The sequence below is a fragment of the Petaurus breviceps genome, unplaced genomic scaffold (assembly GCF_028583685.1).
Source record: "Petaurus breviceps papuanus isolate PSGF00001 unplaced genomic scaffold, PetGlider_PUasm1.0 126, whole genome shotgun sequence".
Lineage (NCBI taxonomy): Eukaryota > Metazoa > Chordata > Mammalia > Diprotodontia > Petauridae > Petaurus > Petaurus breviceps.
In genome coordinates, this window is record NW_027185655.1 from 20,135,072 (window position 1) to 20,162,356 (window position 27,285).

The following is a 27,285-nucleotide window of genomic DNA, read 5'->3' on the forward strand; positions in this document are numbered from 1 at the left end:
TTTTTTTTTGCTTTTATTCTTTCAGAATTCTTACCTAAAATCATACTTTTAATAAGTGCCTCCAAACAAATACCTTTCAAATCTTTATCCTTAACCCTGACCTGAATCTGTACTGCCAAATCTCCACTTACTCAGGAAAATATCTGCTTTCCACATTGTCACCTTAAATGGACATATCTAAGATGGAATTCATCTCTCAGTTTACCTACTGAGGATGACCCTATTTCTGTTGCTAGCAGCACCATGACTACCCTAGTTATTCAGCTTTGAAACCTGAGTCACCCTGAGTGCCCCTTTTTTCCACCCTTCCTTTTATCTAATCAGATGCTAAATCTTATTGATTCTTTCTTTTACTTTCTTTTTCTTCCCTTTGTCACAACCATAGTTCAGGATCCTGTCAATTCATTCTTAGGCTATTTAATAATGGTCTTTTAACTGAGCTCCTATATTATTACACTGACTTTCCACTTGTCATATGATTTTCTAGTTCTCTAAACTAAACCCGAAGGACCTGGAAGATAGAAATGATATGTCTTTTTTTTCAGATCTGTCCATGTTGTCGGGCCTTCAAATATTTTTGTAATTTTGTTCAACCAGAAGCCTAAAACTGTATCAGACTTGAATAAATCATATATTGAACAGGAATGCGACTTGGATGAAGGCATAGATGTCATTCTTGTCAAATGTCTCTCTTAAAGTCATTTTTCAGTCATGTCCAACTGTTCATAACTCCATTTGGGGTTTTCTTGGCAAAAATACTGAAGTTATTTGCCGTTTCTTTCTTCAGCTCATTTTACAGAAGAAGAACTGAGGCAAATAGGGTTAAGTGGTTTGCCCAGAGTCACATTAGTGAGCTTCTGAGGCCATTTTTGAACTCAGGAAGATAAGTCTACCTGATTCTAGGCCTTGTACAATAACCATTGCACCACTTAACTGCCCCTATCAAATAAGTAGAGATCCTGAAGCTGGGAGGGAGAGAGCACAGAGAATTGGGGTCCAAAAATATCTGGAAAGGTTAGAATAATGAACCAAATCAAATCACATAAAATTCAAAAGGGTTAAATGTTAAGTCCTACACCTGAATTTTAAAAAAAAGTTAGGCCCTAACCTAACAAAAAATATAAGTGAGGAAAAAGTTAAGTTTTCATAGAAGTATAGATTCCAGAATAAATGAGGCCATAATGCTATCTCAGATACTTTAGAGTTCAGTGACCCTGGACAGTCTCTCAGTCTCATTTTCCTCATCTACAAAAAAGGCATAATAATAGAACCTCCCTCGTTGTGAGGATGGAGTGGAATAACAGCAACAATAACTAGCTTTTATTAAGTGCCTGCTGTGTGCTGAGCACTTATTACAAACATTACCTTATTTGGTCTTCACAACAACCCTGGGAGGCAGGTGACGATATTATCTCCATTTTACAGAAGAGGAAAATGAGAAAGAACAGCACACAAAAGTATATTGCAAACCTTAAAACTCTCTAAAGGTATTAGCTCTAAATCATCATAACCACCAGCGTACTTAGCTCTGGTCAGACTACATCTGGAGGGCTTAGGCTCCTCATGTGGGGAAGAATTCTGACAAGGTGGAGAGAGATTTACTAGGACAATAACTTTGTTACTGTGCAGCTGTTTCCCCATTTGTGGTTTTCTTGGCAAAGATACTAGAGTGGTTTGCCATTTACTTCTCCAGCTCATATTCCGGATGAGAAATGGAGTTATTGGGTTAAGTGATTTGCCTAGGATCTCAGAGCTAGTGTCTGTGGCCAGATTTGAATGAAGGTGAGTCTTCCTGACTCCAGGCCTGGCACTTTATACAAGGATTGGTTGAATGAGTTGGGCAAGTCTGTTTAGTTCAGAAAAGAGAATGCTTTGGATGGAAGTGATAGCAGTTTCAAGTATTTAAAGAGCTGTCTTGGAAGAGGAGTTAGATGATCTGCCACACCTTGGCTAGAAGAACTAGGAACAACGAAAAACTCAGTGAATTAAGGAGGACAAACTTTGGAATCAGAGAACCTGAAATGACTTCCAAGCTCTAATGCTCAATACTTATGCAACTAATAGGTTGCATCTACTCATCTACGGCCTTGTGGTGCTACTCTATGAAATGAATGACTTAAACTGTGCAGAAGGAACTGTGTTGGTTTTATGTGGATGAGATGTTGGGCAGGAATGAATGATCCTTCCCACTTCTTCTCTTCCCTTCTTTTTCTTCATCCAGGGCCCCTTCCAGCCCAACATACACTAGACATATCAAGCAGTTGGTAAAGTAGGTTGGCCCCTTAAGAAAGGGATTGGGGGGGGGGGGCAGTTTCTAACTGTTGAAATATAAAGAGCCTTAGTTAGCCCTGAGGGAGAATGGAGTCCTCAATGTTGCGATTGCCTCAGAGAGGGGTAAAATTGATGCCTTCTTTTCTGGATGATTGTTGTTTGTGGTGACTATCAAAGGTAACATTTTCTTTCTCTTTGACTTTGGAATTGTGCCCTTTCAAACCCGCTTTAGTAAAGTTGGTTTTACGTACCACAGCTATATTTTAAACCTTGAATCTGTTTAAGGCTTGGCCTATAATAGACTAGATTATCTCTAAGTTCTCTTTGAGCTCAAAATTATATGATCATATGTTTCAGAGTAGCAGGCAGAATTCAGCTGGATGGAAGGAAAAGCTTTCTAACAATTAGAGCCATTCCCAAGTTGAATAGGCTGCCTGAGAAGCTGTAAGTTCTCCAAGAATTTTTTTTAAAATGTATTGTTTACTATTGTGATAGCAAGGGAGATACAAAAATGCAAACTGTTTCTGCCCTCAGGGAGTTTATATTCTAATGGGAACAGACTGCACAAGTGGGGAAGAGGTTGCCTCCCAGGGTATTTTGGCCTGGGACATCTCTGGGGTCATGACTTATCCTTTCTTTGAATGATAGTGTTGATTTGATTACCAATCCTAGTACAAGAGGTGGAAAAGAGAAGGGGAAAGAGCTCTAGCCGTGAGCGTCCCCATAGGGCTAGTGCTGGGACTGGGTTCTGAATTACAAATGGAGCACTTTTGAAAATCCTGGGTTCCAAGTTAGCAAGTACCAAGACACCAGGAACTAGAAGCAGAGACTGGAATCAGGACTCAAGAAGATGGGGAAAGATAGTCTTCAAATGGGGGATGGGTAATCACATCAGGGATCCGGATCACTGACCTCTGAGGTCCTTTCCCATTCTGTATGACTGTAGCCTAACTCACTAAATAGCCAAATAAATGAAGTTAACAAGTCACCCAATATTTATTAAATGCACACTTTGGCATGTGAGACACTCCCAGAAAAACAAAAAAACATAGAAGCTGTGGTCCTTCAGGGAATGCAAAGCAAGTGTTATTAAATAATTTTTGACTGAAGATACAAAAATACATAAAAATCACAGTCTAGTTGAGAGTAGTAAGTACCAGGAAGAAAACTATGGACGAGGGAGCAATAGTTTATAACGAAGGACCGAAGATCGATTTTTATTTCTGGGAGACCAAAATTCCTCTAACTTTGGATGTGATTTAAGCATGGGAAAAATTCCAGGGAAGTACTTTTCGTGCATACAGAAACGATGCTAGCTAGTCTGTCAACTGAGTTCCGAGTTGTTTTTTTGCAGTAGTGAAAATAGGTTTGAGCTGAGCAATCCACGGATCTGATCTCCCTTGTAACAAAGGTATGCATTTGTAAGGGTGGCGAAGGTTAGAGCGAAATCCGGAATCTTAAAAAGTTGTTCTTCCCTTTGCGCAAAGCTAACTAGCCTGACTCATTTAAACCCTAGACCTTGGTCTCATCAACTCCATCCAAGTTCTCACCACTGAGTGAATTTCATACTTTCCCCTCTGCTCTGCACGCAAAGCGTTTTGGGTCATAGGGATAACTCGGTGAAGGGACAAAAACGTTCCCTGCCAATCACTGCCAGTTTTCTCAATCCTGGAAGAACGAGATAGAGATAGGGAGTGTGTGTGTGTGTGTGTGTGTGTGTGTGCCCGCGCGCGATATGAAAGATCTCCTGCAAATAACTCCTTCAAAAATTGTTTTTAAGCAAAAGTACTTCATTAGCTTGAAATGCTACCTGGTTGAACTCAAGGTCCTTATAAAATTCTTTATTATTATTATTATTCCAGTCAGCTTAGCTCTGGATATGATAAAGTTCCAGGATTGGGGGCGGGGGGGGGGCGGTTTACAAAATGATGTTGTTTGGAGTCCCCTTGGCCTTTACCTTCCCAAACGCCAGGACGGCTTCACCTTACCTGCTAGTGCTAACCCCGCTGCGCCTCCTGGTTTTCAAGCACTCTCAGGTGTGAGGTCTGCCTGACAGTGTATGGCTGGGAAGGAACGGCAGGGACAAGTCCCTGTCCAGCACCTGAGGACAGGCAGCCCGACCGCTCCGGGTTTCGCCAGTCCAGCAGCCATCGCTATAGAAACCAGGCGCTCGCCTCCCACAGTCGCCGTACCTTGGCGCAGCGGAGCTTTTTCCTTCTGCTTTAGCCTCCCTCTCCGCACCCCCGCACAAGAGCGGAGCTCGTCCTGCAACTTGTCGAACTAACAGAAACGAAGCCTGAAGGGCGGGGCGCCGGTTTTGACTTCAAGGCTAGGGTTCCCCAATTTTGGATAATCGGTGCCGGGCGGCCGTCGGGCACTGGCCGCAACGAGACCGAGGAAGGCTGGGCGACGATCCTGGAGCACCGGACGCCTGCCCCCGAGGCACTCCGCGCGCGCAGCGGCTCCCACGGACCGCTGCCATGCAATGGTCACGCACCCAAGCGCCGACGGGAGAAGAGCGGCACCTTGGCCAGAGGCAGCTCGGGGCTGCGCGCAGGGCCCCCCAGCCGCGCTTCGCTTTTTTGTTTGAACTCCCTCCCCCCTCCTTTGTGGCCGCTTCTTTGGGGGCTCGGCGGGGACCCCCCGCTGCGGCTCGTGCATGCCTGCCCGCCCGCTATTGGCTGCAAAGAGAGGGTAGTTTGCCGCGGAAACGCCAGCCTGCCAGGGTTAATCGGGACGTGGGGAGCCTCTTTTCCAGGCCCCACTGGCTGGCTGGGTGAGCAGGGGATGCCAGCCTGCACAGAGTCAAGGTCGTGGGGGTTGGGGAGAGAGGGGCGGCGGGGTAGATACAGGCTGGGGTTGGGCGGCCTGGAGCGTTGCACGCCCACCAGGGGCTGAAGCCCGCGGGCGCGCGGCACAGAACGGGCCGGGCAGGCAGCCTCGGCGCGCGCCCTTCCTCCGCACCGCCCCCAGTCACGTGACTCGCGCTGGCTGGCTTCTCCGCTTGAGCGCCTTAACTTGCTCCATTTCTCCTCCTCCCTCCCTCTGGCCTTCCCTTTCATTACCCCCCCCCAACCCCCCACCGCTACACCAGTTCTCGCTAGACCGGCGAGAAGCCCGCCCCTACGTCCTCTTGCTTCTCATGCTCATTGGCTAAGGCGGCGAGAACGCGTCTCCAGGCCGAGTGGCAGCCATTGGTGCGGAGGGCGATCCGAGTTCCCGGATGAGGGAACATTCTGCAGTATAAAGGGAGCGGGGAAGGCGGGAGACAGCGCAGTTTGAATCGCGGTGCGCCAGAGCAGTAGCCGCTGGGATCTCTGTCCGGGTGTTTGCTTGGTCCATTCTCTGCCGTGAGCGTGTGTGCGAGAGCTTCACACACAACTCAAAATGGTAAACTTAGCAGAAGAGCCTGAAGGGTTCCGCGGGCTGGCTCCCGGCTGGAGAGGGGGGAGGGGAGAGGCGGAGGGCACCGTTACACTCCGGGAGACTAGGGACAGCAGCGGTGGTTAAGGGGGCGCGCGCGCGCGCCGGGACGAGTGGAGGGAGGAGGAAGCGGAGGAGAGGGGACGGTTGGGGGGAGGGATGCAGGGAGGGAGCCGCCTCCGGTCTCGTGGCGGCGGCGACGGTTGGTGGCGCGCGTGCGCGGCGCCGCACGGGCCCGGGGCAGAGCGCGCGCGCGCTCCCGGCGTCCTGCGCGCGGCTGGTCCACCGCCGCCGGGGCGGGCGGGGAGCCGCGGAGCCCCCCCCCCCTTTCCCCCGGGAGGCGGGGGCGACCTCCCTCCCCCATCCCCCGCCCGCTCGCGCTCAGGGCAATGCTCGGGCCGAGGCGTTGGGAGGCCCCTCAGAGGGAAGGGGGAGGGGGCCCCGGCGGCTGAGCTGAGCACCTCCACCCCCGACCCCTCCTCCCGCCCGCATGGGTGTGTGCCCCCTCCAGGCTGGCGGGAAGGCTGGGAAAGACTCCGGAAAGGCGAAGACAAAGGCGGTTTCCCGCTCGCAGAGGGCCGGCTTGCAGGTCAGTGGGGCCCGCCGCCGCGGATCGCCCCTCGGGGAGGAGGGCGGGTCTCCCCTCGCGCGTGGGCGGGGGCAGCAGTGGGAACGCGGTCACGTGTGCCCGGAACAGGGCGCCCCCAAGTCCCCCGGCCGGGGTTGAGATTTGGCGGGAGTGCCGAGCCGGTCCCGCCCGGCCGGATCTTTTTTGTGCATTCGGGGGCCTGTGTGTTTTCTCCAAGTTCCCAGTGGGCCGCATTCACCGGCATCTGAAGTCTCGGACAACGAGCCACGGACGCGTGGGAGCCACCGCCGCCGTGTACAGCGCAGCCATCCTGGAATATCTAACTGCAGAGGTAAAGGGGCTGGTGCTCGCGTGGGAGCGCCGGGCCGGGGAGGAGGGACGCCAGGGGGAGCCTCAGGGGGCGGCCGGGGCCGGAGGTGGGGGCTCTGCCCGGACCCAGGAAAGTTCTGGTAGAGCATAGTGATCTGAGGCCCTCCCTGCAGGTTCTTGAGCTGGCAGGAAATGCATCAAAAGACTTAAAGGTGAAGCGCATCACTCCTCGCCACTTGCAGCTCGCCATCCGTGGGGACGAAGAATTGGACTCTCTTATTAAGGCAACAATTGCTGGTGGTGGTACGTAGAGTTAGTGCGATTGCTGGAGGGAAAACCACTGTAAAGTTTTGATGAAGCTGGTACTTGGTTTTTAGAGTAGAAATTGTCAACGACTTTTTAGAGCTTCAATTTAGTGTGTCTGTATAGAAAAGCTACCCTTCCGTATTTAGGCAATTTGAATTCTGCATGTAAGCTCCCTGAAACACTGGATCAACAAACATGTAAGGCGATGTAGTCCACTTTCAACGAAATGGAAAACTAATGTTCTTTTTTGGAAGTTGGACAAATTAACCTCTTAATTAAGAACCACGAAGAGGGGCAAATAACAGATTTCTCTTTTAGTGCTCTTAAATAGTTAATTTCCATCTTGCTTTAAAAAAAGGAAACTTCTAATCCTATAACACTCTTATAGGTGTGATTCCACACATCCATAAATCTCTGATTGGAAAGAAAGGACAACAGAAGACTGTTTAAAGGATGCCTGGATTCCATGTTATCTCAGGACTCTAAATACTCTTAACAACTGTCCAGTGTTGGTGATTTCCAGTGGACTGTATCTCTGTGAAAACCACAATTTTGCCTTTTTGTAATTCTATTTTGATTAAGTTGGAAGCTTACTTAGCTTTCCAGCCAACCAAATTTCTGCATTGAAGTCTTAACCATATTTAAGTGTTACTGTGGCTTCAAAGAAGCTATTGATTCTGAAGTAGTGGGTTTTGATTGAGTTGACTGTTTTTAAAAATCTGTTTGGATATTAATTGTGATGCAGAAGTTATAGTAACAAACATTTGGTTTTGTACAGACTTTTATTTCCACTCTGGTGGATAAGTTCAATAAAGGTCATATCCAAAACAAGTTTGTTTCTTGAATTTTTATGTTTTATAGAAGAGACATAGGTCTACTTGACCCAAATGTTGTTAACTCAAATGAACCATTTGAAAATATATGGCCTGGTAATTTAAGCATAGGTGTTTCCTGATCAACTAGAGTAGGAATTAAGTTCAACCCAGAAGCAAACCAAGTGCATCTGTAGCTCTGCACTAAAAATTATCCAAAAGGGTTGTGACAGCTTTTTTCAAAGGTTGAGAAGCTTCCCAACAGTCTTTTCCTTTGTTTATGTACCTGTGTCTACTAATGTCATAACTTTGTTGAACATTTCAAGGAAAAGATGTTACTGTAGCTTACCACAGGATGGTAACTCAAGACAAGCAATTCATCCTGAAACGTAATCCTTGGATGAAGTAAACCAAACTATAGGTAGGGGCCTATGAATGAAAGAAAAAGTAAGCCTATGAAGGAAAGAAGATCGCTATTAAGGAGGAATGGGTCTTGCTCTGTAAAAACCCTTTTTATAAAAGACTAGTTGTTTACAACAAAATCACTTGTTACAACTTTATTTTTAATTTCTTTACCAAATGTAGTGTTATGGGAGGTTTCCTCAACATTTAGTTGTGAATATTAATATTTAGCTTTAGTCTTGGACTGGAGACAGTTGTGCTATTATACTCAGATTAACATCGTGTACTATTTTATGTGTTCATGTGCATAAATATATATACTACAGAAAATACAGGTGCAAATCAGGATTTCACAGCAAAAACCAGGATTTAATGACTTGCGTTTCACTGGATCTCCAAATTTAGTTGGTATAAGATCCTTCACCAGTAGATCATTAATTATTTACTAAATGGTCTTCGAAAATACCTGAATGTCCAAAATTAGATGTGTTCTGTAAGGGCTTGTTGCCAGTTTAGTAGGACTTGATCATTTGGTTGAGCAGCCTTCAAAAAGTCAGTTGCTACGGGATAAGGTGTGAGATTGATTTATTGAAAACTATATTGACACTTAAGTAAAATGGGCGTAAACTCAATGTGGGCTGATTGTTGAGAAGTCTATGGAAATGGAGTATGTGGTTTTACAGACGTCTCAGTACTGCAGATGGCTAAGAAAGAAAGTTGAAACATCTTAGCAGCTAGTGACAATTTGCATTTTGGGGTTTGGGGGTTCATGAGCTGCCTTAAATCTGGACAGAACGGTGTATTGGGGGGAAGGAAGGCTAGCCTGGGCAGAGGCTCGGGAGGCGCTCCTGCCTACTTGGCACATGGTATGTGCGCAGTGACTGCGGGAGGGGGTGGGGGTAGGGCGGGCCTTCTCTCGGCCCCGCCTCCTACACGCCAGTGTCGGGTTACCATGGAGGCGGTTCGGCGGGGAAACAGGGTTCCTAGCGCCCCCTAGGAAACGACGCGAGGGGCCTTCCCCAATCCTAAACGGCCCGTGATCGCAGTCACCACATCCCCGGGGCCAGGCCTCTCTCGGCGAGGGGGGCGGGGCAGCACGGGGGCGGAGAGGCGCCGGAGCTCCCGCCCAGCGCAGGGACCCAGTAGTCTGCCCCCTAGGCGCCGCAGTGGTACGGCCGGCCCTCCCCCCCCACTCCGGGGGCCCGGTGGTACCACCCCCCCCTCCCCCCCGCTGGCGGGCCCCGGTTGGTAGGCTCCGCCTGGCTCCTGCGCCCTCCGAGCCTCGCTCTGCGGATTCGGGTCGACGTTTCGACACCCCTGCCTCGGCAGCCCCTGCACCGCCTGAGCCGGGCCCAGCTGGGCGCTAGTCCCCGGCCGGGGTCGGGGTCCGGGATGCAGCCTGCCCTCGGCCCAGCCGCCGCAGCCGCAGGGTCGGGAGGCCGCCAGTGAGAAGGCGGAGTCAGCCGCCCTCCGGCCCCAAGGCCTGCCGCCCTCCCGCCCGGTCCGGCCCCACCTCCGGCCCGGCCCGGCCCGGCCCCCTCTCCCCTCGGCCGCCCCGCCCCGGCCCGCCCTCCCGCCTCCGCCTCCGCCGCTCTGGCTTCCGCCCCCTTCTCGCTGCGCTGCCGGAGGAAACGGAAGAAGGAGCGAGCCATGGAGGGGAACCGGGACGAGGCGGAGAAATGCATCGAGATCGCCCGGGAGGCGCTGGAGGCTGGCAACCGCGACCGGGCCCTGCGCTTCCTGCACAAGGCGGAGAAGCTCTACCCGTCCCCCACGGCCCGAGGTGAGTGACTCCGCCGGCCCGGTCCTGGCCGGCCTGGCCTCGGCCGCCCGGCCCCGCGGGGACAGCCCGGGGAGGCCCGGCCGGGCCCCGCCGGCCCGACACACCCCCGCGGGGCCTGCAGCAGGGGCCCGGCCTCCCCTCCCCCTCCCCGGCGCTCGGCCGGGAGCCCCCGGCTCCGCTCCGGCCCCGCTCCGGCCCCGGCGCGGGGATCGCTGCCGAGATGCCGGAGCTCCCCGGTGAGCCGGGAAACAGCCCCGCGCCCCTGGAGAGGGCAGTGCCCCCGGGGGCCGGGGAGCCAGAACGGACCGCAGGCTGGGCCGGAGCCAGGCAGGGTCCGAGCCTCGTCGGGCCGAGACTTGGGGGTGCGGGGGGTCGCAGTCCGGCCTCAGAAGGGATGCTCCCCGTTTGTGTCACTTCCGAGGTAGGCCGCAAAAGTGTCCTGCTGTTTCACACGACCCAGGGAACTTTAGGACTAGGCAGGGAAATCAGGGCTGCTTCTGTGAGTTCTGCCCTCTGCTTCCTCGCCCTTCGGGTGGGGGGATGGGGGGTGAGGTTTTTGGGCTGCTTAACTGCACATTAACCCTCTATTCCTGCTGGATAGGAAAGTTTAACTTTTTTGGCTTAGAGTCCTTAAAATCAGCTACTTGTTACTGCTGGAAGTGACCCTTGAGAAATCATCTAGTCCAACCCCTTAATTTTACAGCAAGGAAACTGAGGCCCAGGGAGCTTAAGGGACATGTAATTATAAGGTTTGGAAGACCTAAGTTAATCAGCAGATATTTGGTAAAGGTCTTTTTTGTAACAGTCTGGTAGGGAATAGGAGAAATATAGATGTCCCTGCCCAGTCATGGAATCACATGTTTTCATAGTTGGGAGGGACCTCACTGGCCAACTAGTCCAACCCCTACCTAGAAAAGAATACTTCCTACAACATTGTAGACGTTGTCCAAAGACAAGTGGTCTTTCGGCCTTTGCTTAAAAACTCCCAGTGAGGGGGAATCCACTACCTCCTGAAGCCACTTATTCTACTTTTAGGCAAATTCGCCACTTTTTAGTAAATTTACCCCTGCAGCTTTGATCTGTTATTCTTAGATCTGCCCTTTGGGGCCAAACAAAATGAATTCCTCTTCCATATACCAGTCTTTCAAGTATGTAAAAGAACTGTCATGGCAGAGAGCTGAAAGGGACAAGTGGAAATCATTTAGACCAACCCCTTCATTTTAAAAATGAAAAAAATGGGATTTAGAGAGGGTGAAATCCTTGCTCAGGTGACAAGACTGGCACACCAGCTCAGGCCTTCTGACTCCAAATGGAGCCTTCTTTCCACTGTACCAATGTCTTTCCTAAATATTTTATTCTGCAGGTAAAATCTTTACATTTACTTCAAGTCTATCATATGATTTGAATTCAAGGTGTTTCCTCAGCACCTGGCACATAGTCATCTCTTTAAAAATGCCTGTCACTTGATTTGTTGCCTTCATCTGGACACTTTCTTGGTTTTCAATATCAGCATTCTTCCTAAGATGTCGTGTATGGAGCTATGGTTGTACCAGGATATGTCACAGTGGAAATTCTGTATTCTTATTGGATTTACAATCTGCAAAACATCCAAGGTTTTTTTTTTCCACCTTCAAATTGTTGTCCAAGAATGCTTTCTTACATTGTATCTGTAAGGCTACATTTATAAGAAGGGCCTGTGATTTCAGAAGGAATCTATGGAAACACCCTCAGCAGATCTAACTTCTGTATGGCTTAGTTGGCAGGACTTAGGGAGCTGTTTGCAACATCCAAGCTTAAGGGACTTGCCTAGGGTCATTTAACTAGTAAGTGTCCCAAGGTAGGTCCTATTGACTCCTGACCCAGACTTTTATCCGGGCCTCCGTAAGGATTTACGTTTTCATTTTAGATTTCATCTGACTAGATTCAGTCTAATCCTAACTGTTGTCCCCAACTTTGTGAAAGTATTTCTCTTTATTGAGCATGCCAACTACACCATTATTTACACCGTCAGTTAAAGTGTTAAAACAGTACAACACTAAGTTCAGATCCTTGTTTTACTCAAGGAAACTCATTTCTCTCTCTACCATTGTTCTCTTCACTCTGCTCCCACAACCACCACCCCAGTTCAACCTCTCATCACCTCTGGTTTGTGCTAGTCTCTCCACATGGGCACCGAAGTGGTTTTCCACATCTGATTATGTCACTCCCTAGTCAGTAAACTCCAGAGGCTTCCTAGGCCCCCTGAGATCAAATCTCAACTCCTCTGTTTGGCATTCAGAGATCTTGACATCCTGGGCCCTTCCTGCCCTAGCATTCATAGGCATTAGGCCCTCATACACGCTTCAAGGCCCAACTCTGCTGGCTTCCTTGTTCTTCGCACATAACATTCTGTCCCTCCTCTGCCCCTAGAATCTGGAGTTTCCTTCGAGACTCAGCTGGAGCATGACCTTCTGCAGGAAACCTTTCCTGGCCCTGCTACTTTGTATCTGCTCTGTTGCATGTATCTTGTACAAACAGATCTACACATCTCTGTTGTTACAATATGTTCCTGGAGAACAATGACTGTTTCATTTTTTTTTATTCTTGGTGCCTGGCAAATAATAGGTCCTTAATAAATGCTTGTTACTAGATTCAAGATGAGCATATGAGTTATCACAAAGCGTTTGTATGAATGACAAATGAATGATGAAACAGTCCAGAAGGAAGACTACCAGTGTTAACAACTTCAGTAAAAGTTTTGGTAACAGAGAAATTTTATATTTGTTAAAATCAGAATTTCTTCTATCCTGGCATCCTCTTGAACCCTGTGATGCAAAACAACCAGTATATATCAAAGGTGTGCTATGATGCGACAGTCAATCAGTAGGCTATAGCTCGTGGCTAGTTGGCCCAAGTGCCAGAAAGAATGTCCTTGGGCACGTTACTGAACCCCTCAGTGCCCAGGCAGTGTGCTAAGAGAAGATACTGACCTGCATTAGTGGGAGGGATGTGCTCCTCCGGGAGCTCGCAAATCCTAGCCCCCATCCTTATTCCTGCAAAGGGCACTCTACTACTCTTAGTTATAAATAAATAAAAAAAAAAAAACAGTTACTATGAAAATTCTTGGGACTTGGACAGCTGACAAAGACCTTAGCTATAAGCTAGTCCAGTGGTTTCCAAACTTTCTTGATCATATACTCCTATCAGCAATTTTTTTTCTTGGTGGCTATGTTAGGGATTTTCTTAGTTTCACCTGCCCCAATCTGCTGATACAGATACTTGGGTCTGGCTAGGTTATTTGTTCCATGAGAGCCTCAAGGGGAAGGTTGGGAGATTGTACCTTATGGGAAAAAGGTAGACTTGGGGAGTATAGTAGGTTATCATGGGTGAAGGGTAAATGTGATTGTGCTTGAGACCAGGATGATGCCCATCTTCTAACCCTTGACCCACTAGGAGTCCTAGGATCATAGATTTAAAGCAAGAAGAAACATAGGACTCAAGCTCTTCATTTCACAGATGCTGCAGCTGAGGCACAGAGAGATTCACATAGCCAGGCCAGTCAGCCAGGAGTAGTAGCCCCTTTGGGGGCTACTTTGAAAACCAGTGATCCAACCTCTGAGGGACTTGCCCACATACAGACAGGAAAATTTCTGATTCTAAGGTCCTTTTCAGCTCTAAAATGCTTAACCTTTTTTTTTTTTCCTATTGATCCAGTGATTTGTAGGTAACTTCTGTTGAAGAATTTCCTTTAATGCCTATAAGCACTTTTCCCTGAAACATAGTCTTCAGAGAGTTGCTTAGGTACACTGAAAGGTTCAGTGAATTGCCAGCTCACATGACCATGTTTCAAAGGCAGGACTTGAACTCTCTATCTACTAACTTAAATCTTACTTTAAAGAACCCTGTTCACATTTCTGATTAGATTGTGACAGCATCCTGATATTATTTTACTTAGTACTGACCCTTATCCTAGGTAGATGATTATGTACTTTGAAGTATAAAACCTTGTTTGACTTAAATTATTTTGAATGGAAAATTCTTTCTTAAGCCCAAATAGCAGTCATGTGGCATTGGGAGAAATAAAACCCTTAGTGGTGGTCATTGCAAAATTATACTCGTTCTCCATTCTTACTGACAGTTTATACTCTTTTAACTACACTTTATAGTTTTGTTCCCTGATGTGATTTTACACTTACACCTTTTTTTTTTTTAAGCAATTAGGGTTAAGTGACTTGCTCAAGGTTACACGGCCAGGTGTTTCTGGGTGGGTGCTAAGTGTCTGAGCCCAGGATTCTATCTCCAGGTCATCCTGACACTGGAGCCAGTGCTCTTACTCACTGTGCTACCCGGCCACCCCTACACTTACACCTTTTAATAACTTGACATCCACATTCAGCTTCCTCCCTTTCACACTATTCTTGCCTTAACTTACCAGTTAGTTTCATTTACCTTTCTTACAGATCTTGCCTTTGCAACTAGTTTCTCTTCTTAGTGTTCTCAGATCCTTCTTAATCCTTTTCTTCCTGTAGATTGATCCCCTCTGTCTTCTCCTTACACATGAGTTTTCCTTCATTCCTTCTCCAAGTTCTCCCAAATTTCTCCTCCCCCAATTCTGGAGTTGGAGGATCTCTGTTCAGATTCTGCCTCTTGATGCTTCCTACCTATGTGACCTTTGGGTCTCTTTTTAATCATCAGGTTGAAGGTGTTGGACAAGATGGCCCCAGAGGTCCCTTCCTGCTCTGGTCTATGATCTTTTGACCTCATGGCCTTCATTCATAAAGATTCCTTCTGTCACTTAACCTCTTCTAGCAGCTTGCCTTCCCAATAGAAAACTTATAATACCTTAAATAATTTTTCCCCCAGATAATATGACTGTATGATATTATGATTTGTTAGTCAGTGTTGGTTACTAGTATATTTGAACTTCTTTTCATAGAACCTTTAGTTTTCACAGCTCCTAGGCACAGTCAGTATTTTGTTCATTAATTTGGCACCAAGTCTCATACCTGAAATGGACCTCCTATCTTCTCTCCTACCCCAATACTACCCCACCTCTTTGAAGTCCCTTTAAGTCCCAACACAGATTCCTCCATAAAGGCTTTCTATTCAAGTGAAGTAGTGTTACCCTCCCCCCCACAATTTCTCAATTCTTGACTTCAGTATTTTTGTATTTCTCCAACTTTTCCTTTGTATTTCAGCGTTCTTCCCCTTCCCCCACCCTCCTCACTCCAACTTCTCTATACTGTGTACCCAGCCAGCCCCTTATTAAATTAGAATTCTGACACAGGGTTTGGGTTTATTTGCTTTGCATTTCTAGTACCTGGCACGTTACTTGGTTACTTTTTTTTAATAACACCCCCCCCCCCACACACACACACACATGCACTTGTGCTATGATTTCTTTTTTTTTAATTTAAATTTATATATTTACTTTTAGTTTACAACATTAAGTTCCACAATCCCTTGAGTTTCAAATTTCCCTTTCCTGCCCCTCCCCCCCATGGGGGCATGCAATCAAATATAGGGTCTCCAGATACCTTCACTTTAAAATTAGTCAGGTTGTAAAGAAGGATTATAACCAGTGGAGTGAACAGTGAGAAAGAAGAAACAAAACAAAAAGAGAGAGCAGGTAGTTTGCTTCAATCTTCATTAAGACTCTAGTTCTTTCTCTGGATGTGTTTATCTCTTTCCATCATGAGTCTTTTGGAATTGTCTTATAACCTTGCATTGCTGAGAAGAGTCCAGTCTATCAAAGTTGGTCATCACACATACAATGTGTCTGTAATTGTGTACAAATTTCTCATGGTTCTGCTCTTCTCACTCAACATCAGTTTATATGAGTCTCTCCAAGTTATTATGCAGTCTGTCTGCTCCTCATTTCTTATAGCACAATAGTATTCCATTATATTCATATAGCACAACTTCTTTAGCCATTCCCCAATTGATGGGCATCCCTTTGATTTCCAATTCTTTGCTACCACAAACAGAGCTGCTATAAATATTTTTGTATATACGGGGCCTCTTCCCACTTCTATGATCTCTGTGGGATACAATCCTAGAAGTGGAATTGCTGGGTCAAAGGGTATGCACTTATTTATAGCCCTTTGGACATAGTTCCAGATTGCTCTCCAGAATGGTTGAATCAGTGTGCAACTCCACCAACAATGCATTAGTGTTCCAATTTGCCCATATCCTCTCCAGCATTTATCATTTTCCTGTTTTGTCATCTTAGCCAATCTGACTGGTGAGATGTGGTACCTCAGAGTTGTTTTGATTTTCATTTCTCCAATCAATAGTGATTTAGAGCATTTTTTCACATGCTTATAGATATCTTTAAATTTCTTCCTCTGAAAATTGCCTGCTTATATCCTTTGACCGTTTATCAATTGGGGAATGACTTGTATTCTTATAGATTTGACTCAGTTCTCTGTGCACACACATGATTTCATTGGCCTTGTCAGTATGGAGACTCGCTTTAACTAACCTGTTACTTATAACTAACAGATCAGGTTACAACTGTTAACTTATAGCCTTAGACAGTTACCTAGGGTGGGCACTGAGAAGGCAAATGATTTATGTCCATGGTCACATAGTTAGCAGAAGGAGGGCTTAATTCTAGGTTATCCTGACTCTAGGACTGGCCCTCTTTCCAGTACACTATCATTTACACAGTAGGATTTAATAGCTATTAATTCCATTTGTGGAATGAGAGTCTTATATAGAAGCATTCTTTGAACACCTAGTGGGCATTGAAAAATAAAGAATCATTGTGAGGTGACATATGTTTACTATTTTTCACTATTGGATCATACTACTATGTATAGTTCTAGGTAGCAAGTTTTTACTTAGTAGTGCTAATCCATATTCATCTGAATATAGCATGTTTGGGTTTTCATTCAGATCTGACTTGTATGAAGCCTGAAAGCATCCTGTAACCACTGTGCTAGTGCCAGACCCAGCCTACTCTTCATTATTCTTTCCTGTAGAAATAATATCAAAAGCTTCCCCTTTAGATGATCTTGCTGCTGGTACTAAAAAGTAAAGAAGGCAGATCCTACAAAATCTTGCATAGAGCTCCCAATAGATAGGCATCTTAAATTCTTAACTGAGAAGTCCAGTAATTCTCCCTTTTCCCAATTCTTCCTTCTTCCCCTGCATCCTCTCCTCCTCTTCCATGTGACTCAGTGGAAAAGTAAGTGGGGCTAATGGGTGTGTGTCCTACAGGTGTCAAAGGCAGAAAGGTCTCATGCATAATAAAATATTTGTAGAAGCACTTATTGTGGTAGCAAAAAAATAGGAAACAAAGTGTCTGCCCATCGATTGGGGAAATGACTGAACAAATTATGGTATACAAATGTAATGTATTACACTATGAGGAATTCAGCGAAACACAGTCAGATTTTATGAATTGATGCAAAATGAAAGAAGTCTAAGTTAGAGAATTATGACCATAGTCATATAGTGGTCATTGTAATGACCAGTCTTGGTTCCAGAGAATAGATGATAAAACACTTTTGGGTTTAGGGGGCAGATGGTTGCATATAACATCAGTGTCTTATAGGTTGGTTTTGCTTAACTATTATTCTTTAACATAAGGGAGGAATGAGTGTGTGTATATATGTGGAGGGTGTGAGTATGTTTGAGGAAAAAAAACTGACTTAAAAAATAAAATATATCAAAGAATTTTATTTAAGTAGGCAGAAGGAAGAAGGCAGGGTTTTTGGATCTTTGTCAGTTCAAGTGAGTTGGATATGGGAAGGGTAAAAATTAAATGAGGGTGAGCCATATGTGTTAGTCTTTGACCTGGGGAAAAAAACCAAACCAAATCTATTGAGTTTTTCATATTTGAACATTTTTGTGTTTTTAAAACAGGATAAGTGGGAAGGAGCATTTAAGTTGCCACTCTGTACTAGGCACTGTGCTAAGGACATCTTACAAATATTTCCTTTAATCCTCACAGCAAGGTGAGGTAGGTGCTATGATTATCCACATTTTATAGGCCGATAGAAGTGAAATAACTTGTCCAAAGTGCTAGGAAATGCTGAGGCCAAATTTGGGCGAGCTCCGGGCCTAGGGTTCTGTCCCCCGTAAATTGAATGTTCTTAACACATAATTTTCTTTTCTATTGCTTCTGTGTTTCAAATGACCAAGTTTTTGTTGTTGAGTAGAGTCTGACTCTTCATCACCCCATTTGAGGTTTTCTTGGCCAAGGTACTGGAGTGTTTTGTCATTTCCTTCTCTATCTCATTTTACAGAGGATGAAATGAGGCAAACAGGGTTAAGTGACTTGCCCAGGGTCACACAGCTAGTAAGTGCCTTGAGGCAGGATTTGAAATCAGGAAGGTGAGTTTTCCTGACTCTGGGGCACTCAATCCACTTCACCACCTATCTGCCACCAAGTATACTTAAACGTTAATTCTGTTTTTACCTTAAATCAGTTTGAGAGTCATTTAGCAGACAGTTTTCCAGTGTTCAAGTTCTGCTAGCCAAAGGCAGTTTGGACAGCTAACTAGTTGGGTTTTTTTTCCTTCCAGCAGTATAATACTGTAACATTGGTTGGCCTCATCACTGTCTGATTAAGATCATTGCTTATTCTCTGGCATAATTTTGATAACTCAGGCTTAAATAATTGGTTTTCATTAATTAAGTAGTTGGACAGTACGGTGGCTGTTAGACTTCTTTCAGCACAGTCTGAGTTGGAACCCTCCCTCAGAAATTTACTATGTGAGGGACCCTGGCCAAATTACAGGATCTTCCTCAGCCTCATCTTCCTTATCTGCAAAATGGGAAGAATGATAGCACCTACCCCAGAGGGTTGTTGTGAGAATCTAACGAGAGAATATATAGAAAAAAAAATTGTGTGTGTGTGTGTGTGTGTGTCTGTGTATATAAAGAGAGAGAGGACGGACTTTAAGTGCAGGTATAAGTGTGAGCCATAAATATGTATTAATAGCTGTTTGAAAATGGAATTTGGTGCTTCTAGAAGTGGTTTTTGCATTACTGTTCTTCTGAGAGTGGCTGCATGACTACTTGTTGGAGCTATTTTATGACCCAGGTAGAGGTTAGATTATGCGATTCTCTAAAATCCCTTCCTTCTTCCATTCTGTGCCTTTGCAGGCAAAATTTAGTTGTGACCAATTTCTGTACAACACAATTTCAGTATAATAAAAAAAGATTTCCTTATTCCCTGTGATGGGACTGCATTTTTTTAAACAAAATGAAAATGCCTTGGAATAGGCTTTGGCTTGTCTTTATCCACCTATATATTTTGCCTCATTGTACTTGTTCAGAAGTGATAGCAAATAAATGCCAATTTAAATTTAAATTTTAGGGTTTGGAGATGGTGGGTGACTATGCCCAGATGTTAATTATTGTCAGTTTTCCTGGAGGCAACATCAGGTCATGAATAGAGTGTGCTCAACTCAATCAGTCAACAGATTTATTGAGTACTTATTTTGTGCCAAGCACTGTGCTGCCAAGTGCCAAGGACATAGGAAAACAAAAATAGTGCCTACCTCCAAGGAGCTTACAATCTAATGTGGCAAAACAGCACTACAAAAGGAAATTGAAAATGGGTGAGAGGCGAGAGGGGAAGGTACCATCCCTAGCTGGGGCATGATGGAGAAGTTGGAATGCACGCATTTCAAGAAATGAAGAGATGTGGGATGGCTAGGTGGCACAGTGAAGAGAATACCAGCCCTGGAGTCAGGAGGACCCGAGTTCAAATTCGGCCTCAGACACTTAAAACTTACTAGCTGTCTGACCTTGGGCAAGTCACTTAACCTCAATTGCCTTGCCTTCCTTTGAGTCACATTGCTTCCTCCTCCACTCTTACAGTATTTAATTGTGGGAAGGTGGGTGAGGGGAAAGAGTTGTTAAAATACTAGGAACTAGTATGTGTGTTTCTAGTATTTTAATAATTCTTCCCCCTCTTCTAGGTAAAATACTAGAACTTCTAGTTAAGGTTGAGAAAAGCCCTGGATTGGTACCAGTTAATGGTGTTAATAAGGGAAATGTAGTACCTGTTTTAAGGCCAGGCTTCCATAATTGAATTACTTAGTGACCAAACTACATAGAAACATAGTCTCTTGATGATTACTAAGTAGTAGCTTAACTTTCCTGTTGACACCTTGTAGTTTGGTCTCTGAGTAATTCAGTTATGGAAGGAAGCTTGCCTTTACAATAGGTACTAAATTTCCCTAAATAATTCTGTTATTTGGTACCAGTTCAGGACTTTTCTTCACCTTATTTTAAAATCTCAAGAGTTGCTGTGACAGAGTGGAGTCAGAAAACCCTGGCTCAAGTCTTAACTTTGCCTATGGTCTGGGGACCGTATCCCAGAGTGACCCCCTCAGCCTATTACGCTCCAGCCATTGAGACTCCTTAAGCCTTAAGACTCAAACAAGAGTAAGGTAGGTAGTTTACTCAATTGGGGGGGATGGAGGGGGGCCTGCACCACTGAAACGACAACTTTTAGCTAAAAAACATTACCTTAGGAACCAGGAACAATCAGACATCAAAAACGAGGCCAAGAAACAAGTCCAATGCTTTGGGCTTTGTTATGGCACCAGATCTGTCTTAAGTGGTATCATTTGGGACTGTATTATACTTTTTTTTTTAAATATTGTGCTCAGTGTTTATACCATTCTGGGTCTGCTGATTATGTTCTGTATCAAGTCAGAGAGGCCTTTTTGTGTTTTTTTATGTGTCATAGTTATTTGTTTATAACACCATAATATTCCATTACATTAATAAACCATAATTTATTCAGACATTTTCTAATTGTTGGGTATGTTATGTAGGTCGTTTACAATTGTTTGCTGATAAAAGAGCTGTGCACATTTTTATACAGGTCGGTTCTTTCTATGTTTCTTGAGATAGTCAACAATTTTTGTTCAGTCGTTTTAGTTGTCTGTCTCTTTATGACCCCATTTGGGGTTTTCTCAAACAAAGATACCTGAAGAGTGTGTTGCTTCCTTCTCCAGCTCATGATGAGGTAACTGAGGCAATTAAGTGACTTGCCCAAGGTCACATAGCTAGGTCATGCTAAAGCTGGATTTGAACTCAGGTCTTCTTGACTCCAGGCCCAGGATTCTATCCACTGTTGTACTATCTGCCCCATAGTGAAAGATAGCATTATGGAATCACGTGGTAAAATTCTGTGATTCTTATTGCACACTATTTTCCAAAAATGTTTGTGTCTGTATACTATCACACCAACAATGGACTTGATCATTTTTCAGACATTTTTTAACATTTTGATTCTCTTTATACTTCACCAAGGCCTCCTCCCAAGCTGCTTCTTGCCTTACACTCTGCAACTCTTGCCCAGGGCCTTCCATAAATCCTATTCAATGGACCATCGAACATACTGGAGGTTTTCCTCCAAGTCTTTTGACATGTAGGTACCAGGACAATAGTGAACTGTCAATGTGTTATCCATTTTCTTGCTACATAAGATTCCCTCTTTTACTAATTAAAACATCTCTTTGATGAAATTTGGTGAGCAGTTCCTATAGATACTTATTTTAGGTCTCCCTATTGCCTTTTGAGTGATAGAGTCAGTCAACAAGTATTTCCTAAGGGACCTGTTACAGTGTGCTCACCCTGGTGTCTGGCATGTGCTGAGGTAGTTGGAATGTTTCTGCATTTCCCTGGGCATACACTGAAGCGCATGGTCTGGCTGCTGGCAGCTGCCTGTTTGTCCAGGGCTATACTGAAGCCTTAGGTGGGCGCAGTGCTGGCACTGTTTTCTTAGGCACTTGTAGGGTTGGCTTCTACCTGTTTGCTCAGAGATATACTGGAGCAAATGGATGTCTGGACGCTGGTTGCCTGTTTGCCTATGGCAACAGAGACAAAACGAAACAGTCCCTGGAGCTTACATTATATCATGTCAGCAAAGATAACAGATACATGTATGAATACATACATAATAATAAGGTAATATTTTTGGGTAAGGGGACCACTGGTTGCTTAGGGGATTGGGAAGAACTTCACGTAGAAAGGTGTGCTTGAGATGACCTGTGAAGAATTCTAAGATGTGGAAATGAGGAAGGAACGCATTCCATGTGGGCAATGTCCAGTGCCCAAGTAGGGGGATTAGAGATAGGGCTCAGTGCTTAGATTATCAGGAAAGCCAGTTTGGGTATTCTATAGTGCATATAAAGGGCAGTATTGTATAAAGATGGTGGGAATACAAGTTGGAGTCACATTGCCAAGTGATTTAAATTTAAGCCAGACAGACCCATAATTTTGATGATTCAGGGATTCTGTTATTCATAGCCCATATAGCATCACTAATATAGATAGGTGCTAAAAATGGGCTTTTGTTGTAGGGAGAAACTTTAAGTATTTGGACTCCATACTGGATATCCATGAGAATGGTTGTTCTTTGTTTTGCTTTGCTGTTTATTTGGAAGAAGATTTGGGTAGGAGAGGGGCAGAGGCAGGAATCAATTGTTTCATCTGTTAAGGAATCTTGTATGATTATAGCTTTCTTAAAAAAAACAAACATGGTTATAAATAATAAATACAGTAGAAACTTGCATTCTTTGCATTTTTTAGTCAATTGTGTGATGATAAAGGTATGGTCTGCTTTCATTTGTCAAAGTTTACCTCTTTTCTTTAAGTATATCCTTGGTGCTTGTATAGATCATTCTCATAAAAGATTTATAGAGATCAGTTAGTTGGCATATGAGTTAGCAGTGCCACAGTACTTATTTTACAGGTGAGAAAACTTAGGCAAACAGGGTTAAGTGACTTGTCCAGGGTCACGAAGCAAGTAAGTTTCTGAGGCCATATTTGAACTCAGGAAGATGAATCATCCTGGTTCCAGGCCTGGCACTCAATCTACTGCACCACAGCTGAATGAATTAGCAGAATGAAAAAAACTTGAGTTCACAGTGGCAAACATTACCAAAGAAGTGAAAGAGAGAACAAGATATCAGGAATGCAGATACCCAGAAATGGACAGTCTGGAAGAAAGAGAAGCAAAAAAGTAATAACGTTAAAACATGATCTTGATTAAAGCCAAACATTGATCTGGAAAACAAGTTCACTAGATAATTTAAGGATATGTCTCTCAGAAGAATACAAGTCAGAAAATCTGAACACCGTAGTTCAAGAAAACCGCTCAAACCTTCTCAACACAGAAAACAAAGTATCAGTGAAGGAATCCATAGATTACCTCCCAAAGAAAACTACTATTCTGCAAACTTCAAGACAGTGGTTAAATATAATCATTCCAATAGGAAAAAACAAATTCTGTAAGTGACCAGGAAAAAGACCTTCAAATATAAAGGAGAGAAAATTTAAATAATACAGGACTATTCTGTGCTCACCAAAACTGCAGGAGGGAATGGAATAATGTTTGTGTGTGCGTGTGTGTTTGTGTGTATACACTCATATGTACATGCATACATACGTATATATATATAATATATAAAATGTATTTTTAGTTTTCAATATTCACTTCCATATTAAATTTTATCCCACTCCCTCTCCTCCCCAAGATGGCATGCAGTCTAATATAGGCTCTTCTTATACATTCATTTAAAACATTTTCACATTAGTCATGATGTAAAGGAGAATTAGAACTAATGAGAAGAACCACAAGAAAGAAGAAACAAAACAAAACAACAAAAGAAGAGGAAAGCAAATAGTATGCTTCCATCTGCATGGAATAATGTTGTCTGAAGAGCAGAAAGAATTCAGGATTCAGCCCAGGGTGACATAAACTGTAAAACTGACTCTAACAATTAACAAAAAAGCATGAACGTTCAGTAAAAAAGAAGCATTTAAAACATTCCTACAAATAAAACCAGACTTGGAATGATTATTTGTTTTGCAAATATCCTAGGCAACAGAAATACATGATAAACAAATACAGAAACCAAGGAAGGCACAGGTAATGAAATAAATTACCTTTGTGGGAACAAGGGGAACTATTTGGGCATAGATTAAATTTCTAACTATTGTAGTTTTAAAAAATATATTCATTCATCAATGTTTTTATCAGCCTACTAATTTATTTGTCCCTTACATTGGAAAGTCCCTTGTTAGCTTTACTTAAAATAAGAAAAAAAACATTTATTTTATGATTTATTTTCCATGACCAAGCATTTAGTTCCTCTTCTCCCACTCCAGTCCACACACACACACACACACGCACACACGCTTTTAACAAATATATATAGTCAAGCAGAACAGATTCTCACATGACCCACATTTAAAGGTGTGTGTCTCATTCGTCACCTTGAGTTTGCCATCTCTTGTCAGAAGGTAGGTAAACATGCTTGTTAGAGATATTCTGGAATCGTGGTTAGTTGTGCCGATCAGAGATCTTGTGTCTTTCCAAGTTGTTCCTTTCTACAGTGTTATTGTATGAACTGTTCTCCTGGATATTCTCATTTTACTCTTGTCAGTGCGAGCAGATCTTCCCAAGTTTCTCAGAAACCATCCTATCCATCGTTTGTCTCATATTCTTTACATTCAGAGACCATAACTTGTTTATCTGCTAATTCACGACCATCTCCTTAGTTTCCAATTCTTTTCCGCCACAAAAAGAGCTACTATACTTGTTTTTATATGTAAGAATCCTTGTCCTTAGTCTTTGAGCTCTTTGGGGTATATACCTACTAGAGATAGAGCAGGGGAGAAGGGAATAAGCATTTATACGTGATAGTGAGAACAGCTAGGTGGCCCAGTGGATAGAGTGCTGGATCTGGAGTCAGAAGGACTTCTCTTCCTAGCTATGTGACCCTGGGCAAGTCACTTAACTCTGCCTTGGTTTCCTCATCTGAAAAATGAACTGGAGAAGGAAATGACAAATCACTCCTATATCTTTGCAAAGGAAACCCTAGATGGAGTCACAAAGAGTTGGACACAACTGAAAAGGACTGAAAAACACCAAATAGTGATAATGGTGGCTAACATTTATGTAGCACTTACTGTGTGCTAGGCACTGTGCTGAGTGCTTTGTAATTATATCATGTGATCCTCACAACAACTGCTGTTATAGGTGAGGAAAACAAAGCAAACAGTTTAAGGGACTCAAGTCACACAATTTGGATTCAGATCTTTGACTGCAGGCCCAGAGCTCCATCCATGGCACCATCCAGTGGCCTCAATGCATTAAGGCCCCTGTTTTTCCATGGCCCCTCCAACCTTTGCCATTTTCAAAAAAGTTAACTTTTTTGTTAACTCTGCCAATCTGACGTGTATGAGGTAGAAACTCAGAGTTGCTTTCGTTCACATTTCTTTAATGCTTTGGAGCATTTTTTTGATATGGCTGTTAATAGCTTGGTTTTCTTCTCTTGAGAACTCACTGCCTGTTTATGTTTTTTGACCATTTTTCAGTTGGGAAATGAGTACCTCTCTCTTTTTTTTTCTTCTTGGAGGGCAATTGGGGTTAAGTGACTTGCCCAAGGTCCTAGTTTTTGTGTTAAGTCTCCGAGGTCAGATTTGATCTCAGGTTCTCCTGATTCCAGGGCTGGTGCTCTATTCCCTGCGCCACCTAGCGCCCCCCACCCCCCATGAGTACCTTTCTTTTTCTTAAACACTACAATCATCTACTAATTGATGATACCTGTGCCCGGGCACCTCTCCCCATTCCCATTTGAGCCCCACTTGTAACCAAAAATAAGTAAAACTGGCATACCCCGGGCTCCACCTGGCACTGTGTGGCAGCATTGTGCTCCTCTTTGTGGAAAGGAGGGGAGCGGTTCATCATCTGTGCCCTGGGGCCTTTCTGTTTATGTCACTGTCTTCTTCTGTTGCTTTCTTTGCTCTGTATCTCTTCACAGCTTCCCATATTTCTCTGATTTCCTCTTAAATGATGCCTCGTTTCAAACTCTTAAAACTCAATACTGCCCTGAGGATATACTGCTCTTTGGGCCGTCCCGTGTTACCATTTCTCTTGCTGTAATAATGTCCCATTAAATGCCAGTTTGTGCAGTCGTTCCCAAATCAATGAGCAGCCTTTTTAAAGGGTGGTGTTGTGTTTTTTTTCACCATGAAAAGCATTCCACTCATTTACATTAGTCTTCCTTAGCCCCTGTCCTGTTTGGTGAACTTTCTGTATTTGACTTCATGATTATAACTTAATGAAATCAGATATAATTATGTATACACTTTCTTTTTTATGAATAGTAACTATTTTTAACTAAATCTTTAAAACGATTAATCCCATTGTTTTAGATTGTATTCTTTGTTTGTGTGGACCTTGATCTTTGAAACTTGTTCTTTCTGGGTGGCTAGGTGGTGCAGTAAATAGAGCACCAGCCCTGGAGTCAGGAGGACCTGAGTGCAAATATGGCCTCATATACTTAACACTTACTAGGCAAGTCACTTAACTTCAGTTGCCCTGCCCTCCAAAAAAAAAGAAAACAAACTTGTTCTTTCTCTCTTTGGCTAACTTTTGCCAATTTACTCCATGAATGAATGAAAAAGCACTTACTAAATACTTACTGGGGCAGTGGATAAAGTGCCAGTCTGGAGTCAGGAAGATACTTGCTAGCTGTGTGAACCTGGGCAAGTCACTTAACTGTTTACCTCATTTTCCTCATCTGTAAAATGAGCTGGAGAAGGAAATGGCAAACCACCCCAAAAGGCATCTCAAAGAGTTGAACATGACTGAAAACAACTTAACAACAAAAGTGATTACTGTGTGCAAAAATGCACCGTGCTAAGCACCAGGGATGCAGACAGAAAAGCTGGACAATCTAAGGAACTCACATTCCAGTTGGAGGAAACAGCCTCGTTGACAGTTCAGCCGCAGGTCAGATGCCAGGGTCCTTAGCATCCAGTGGCAATGGCTACATCTACAATGGCAGATCAGCTACAACTTAGAAAGGTTAGACTTCGGAGTTACAGCTTCTTGTGCTCTCAGTCTCACTTGTAAGATGTGACCTGAAATTAGAGAGCAGACACTCATAAAATATCTCTGCCATGAAAATGTTTTCTTCTGTGTCTCTCTTAGCAGCTTAAGGAACTCTGAAATTTGCTAGAACAACTTGGGGGGAAAATGGTAATGGGTAAGGTTTTGATAGATAATAGTTTTTCTTATATTTAATACAAACTCCCTTTTGCTCAGAGAAATTTTGTAGACATATTTCACAAACTGTTTCCTGGGTCCTGTACCATCACCAGGATTAATGGAAATTTTTATTTTGATGAGCAGTGCACAATGAAAATGTTTAGCATGAGGCTTCTATCTCCAAATGGTTTCTCTCTCTTTGGAATTCCCAGGAAAGTGTACCCATACAGAATGGTAGCTGTTTCTGAGTTTGTAATTTTAAAGAATTACCTGAGGCACTGTATGTGTAAGAGGTAGAACCACCCTCTATACAAAGGCTATTATTCTCTTTGTGTAGCAGTTTCTCTCTGTCTTCCTCTGTCTCTGCTGCTGCTGC

General features: G+C 44.0%; 4 protein-coding genes across 7 annotated transcripts in view; 3 read left to right on the plus strand and 1 right to left on the minus strand.

Moving 5' to 3' along the window:
• The window catches only part of LOC138165772 (sel1-repeat-containing protein YbeT-like), a 65,730-nt gene extending 60,700 nt beyond the window's left edge, over nt 1-5,030 (minus strand). Inside the window, exon 1 of the mRNA XM_069094109.1 lies at nt 4,260-5,030. The gene's annotated coding sequence lies outside the window, so the exon portion shown is untranslated. The remainder of the gene's footprint in view (nt 1-4,259) is intronic.
• Nucleotides 1-7,729, plus strand: part of H2AZ1 (H2A.Z variant histone 1) — a 126,184-nt gene extending 118,455 nt beyond the window's left edge. The window contains exons 2-6 of one of the 3 annotated variants that reach the window (XM_069094095.1): nt 5,545-5,661; nt 6,206-6,283; nt 6,501-6,614; nt 6,766-6,895; nt 7,287-7,729. In XM_069094095.1, the coding sequence (XP_068950196.1) occupies nt 5,659-5,661; nt 6,206-6,283; nt 6,501-6,614; nt 6,766-6,895; nt 7,287-7,348 (387 nt within the window). In that variant the 5' untranslated portion in view covers nt 5,545-5,658 and the 3' untranslated portion in view covers nt 7,349-7,729. Of the gene's footprint in view, nt 1-5,544; nt 5,662-6,169; nt 6,284-6,500; nt 6,615-6,765; nt 6,896-7,286 lie in introns of those variants that run through there. The other 2 variants (XM_069094100.1, XM_069094086.1) reach the window with 2 other exon arrangements.
• On the plus strand, nt 4,331-5,553 carry LOC138169214 (uncharacterized). The gene is made up of 3 exons (XM_069098477.1): nt 4,331-4,459; nt 4,498-5,047; nt 5,366-5,553. The coding sequence occupies exons 1-3, from the start codon at nt 4,331-4,333 to the stop codon at nt 5,551-5,553; spliced, it is 867 nt and encodes a 288-aa protein (XP_068954578.1).
• Nucleotides 7,730-9,690: 1,961 nt separating the features above from the next.
• The window catches only part of DNAJB14 (DnaJ heat shock protein family (Hsp40) member B14), a 102,132-nt gene continuing 84,537 nt past the window's right edge, over nt 9,691-27,285 (plus strand). Inside the window, exon 1 of one of the 2 annotated variants that reach the window (XM_069094046.1) lies at nt 9,691-9,895. In XM_069094046.1, coding sequence (XP_068950147.1) covers nt 9,792-9,895 — 104 coding nt within the window. In that variant the 5' untranslated portion in view covers nt 9,691-9,791. The remainder of the gene's footprint in view (nt 9,896-27,285) is intronic. The other variant, XM_069094036.1, reaches the window with a different exon arrangement.

Excerpts from the sequence above, each read along its gene's own strand:
- LOC138169214 (XM_069098477.1), top strand. The coding sequence starts at position 4,331 with ATGGCTGGGAAGGAACGGCAGGGACAAGTCCCTGTCCAGCACCTGAGG. Across the intron at positions 4,460-4,497 it reads GCTCGCCTCCCACAGTCGCC|CCTCCCTCTCCGCACCCCCG; the intron begins GTACCTTGGCGC and ends CTTCTGCTTTAG. Across the intron at positions 5,048-5,365 it reads AGGCCCCACTGGCTGGCTGG|TTCTCGCTAGACCGGCGAGA; the intron begins GTGAGCAGGGGA and ends CCGCTACACCAG.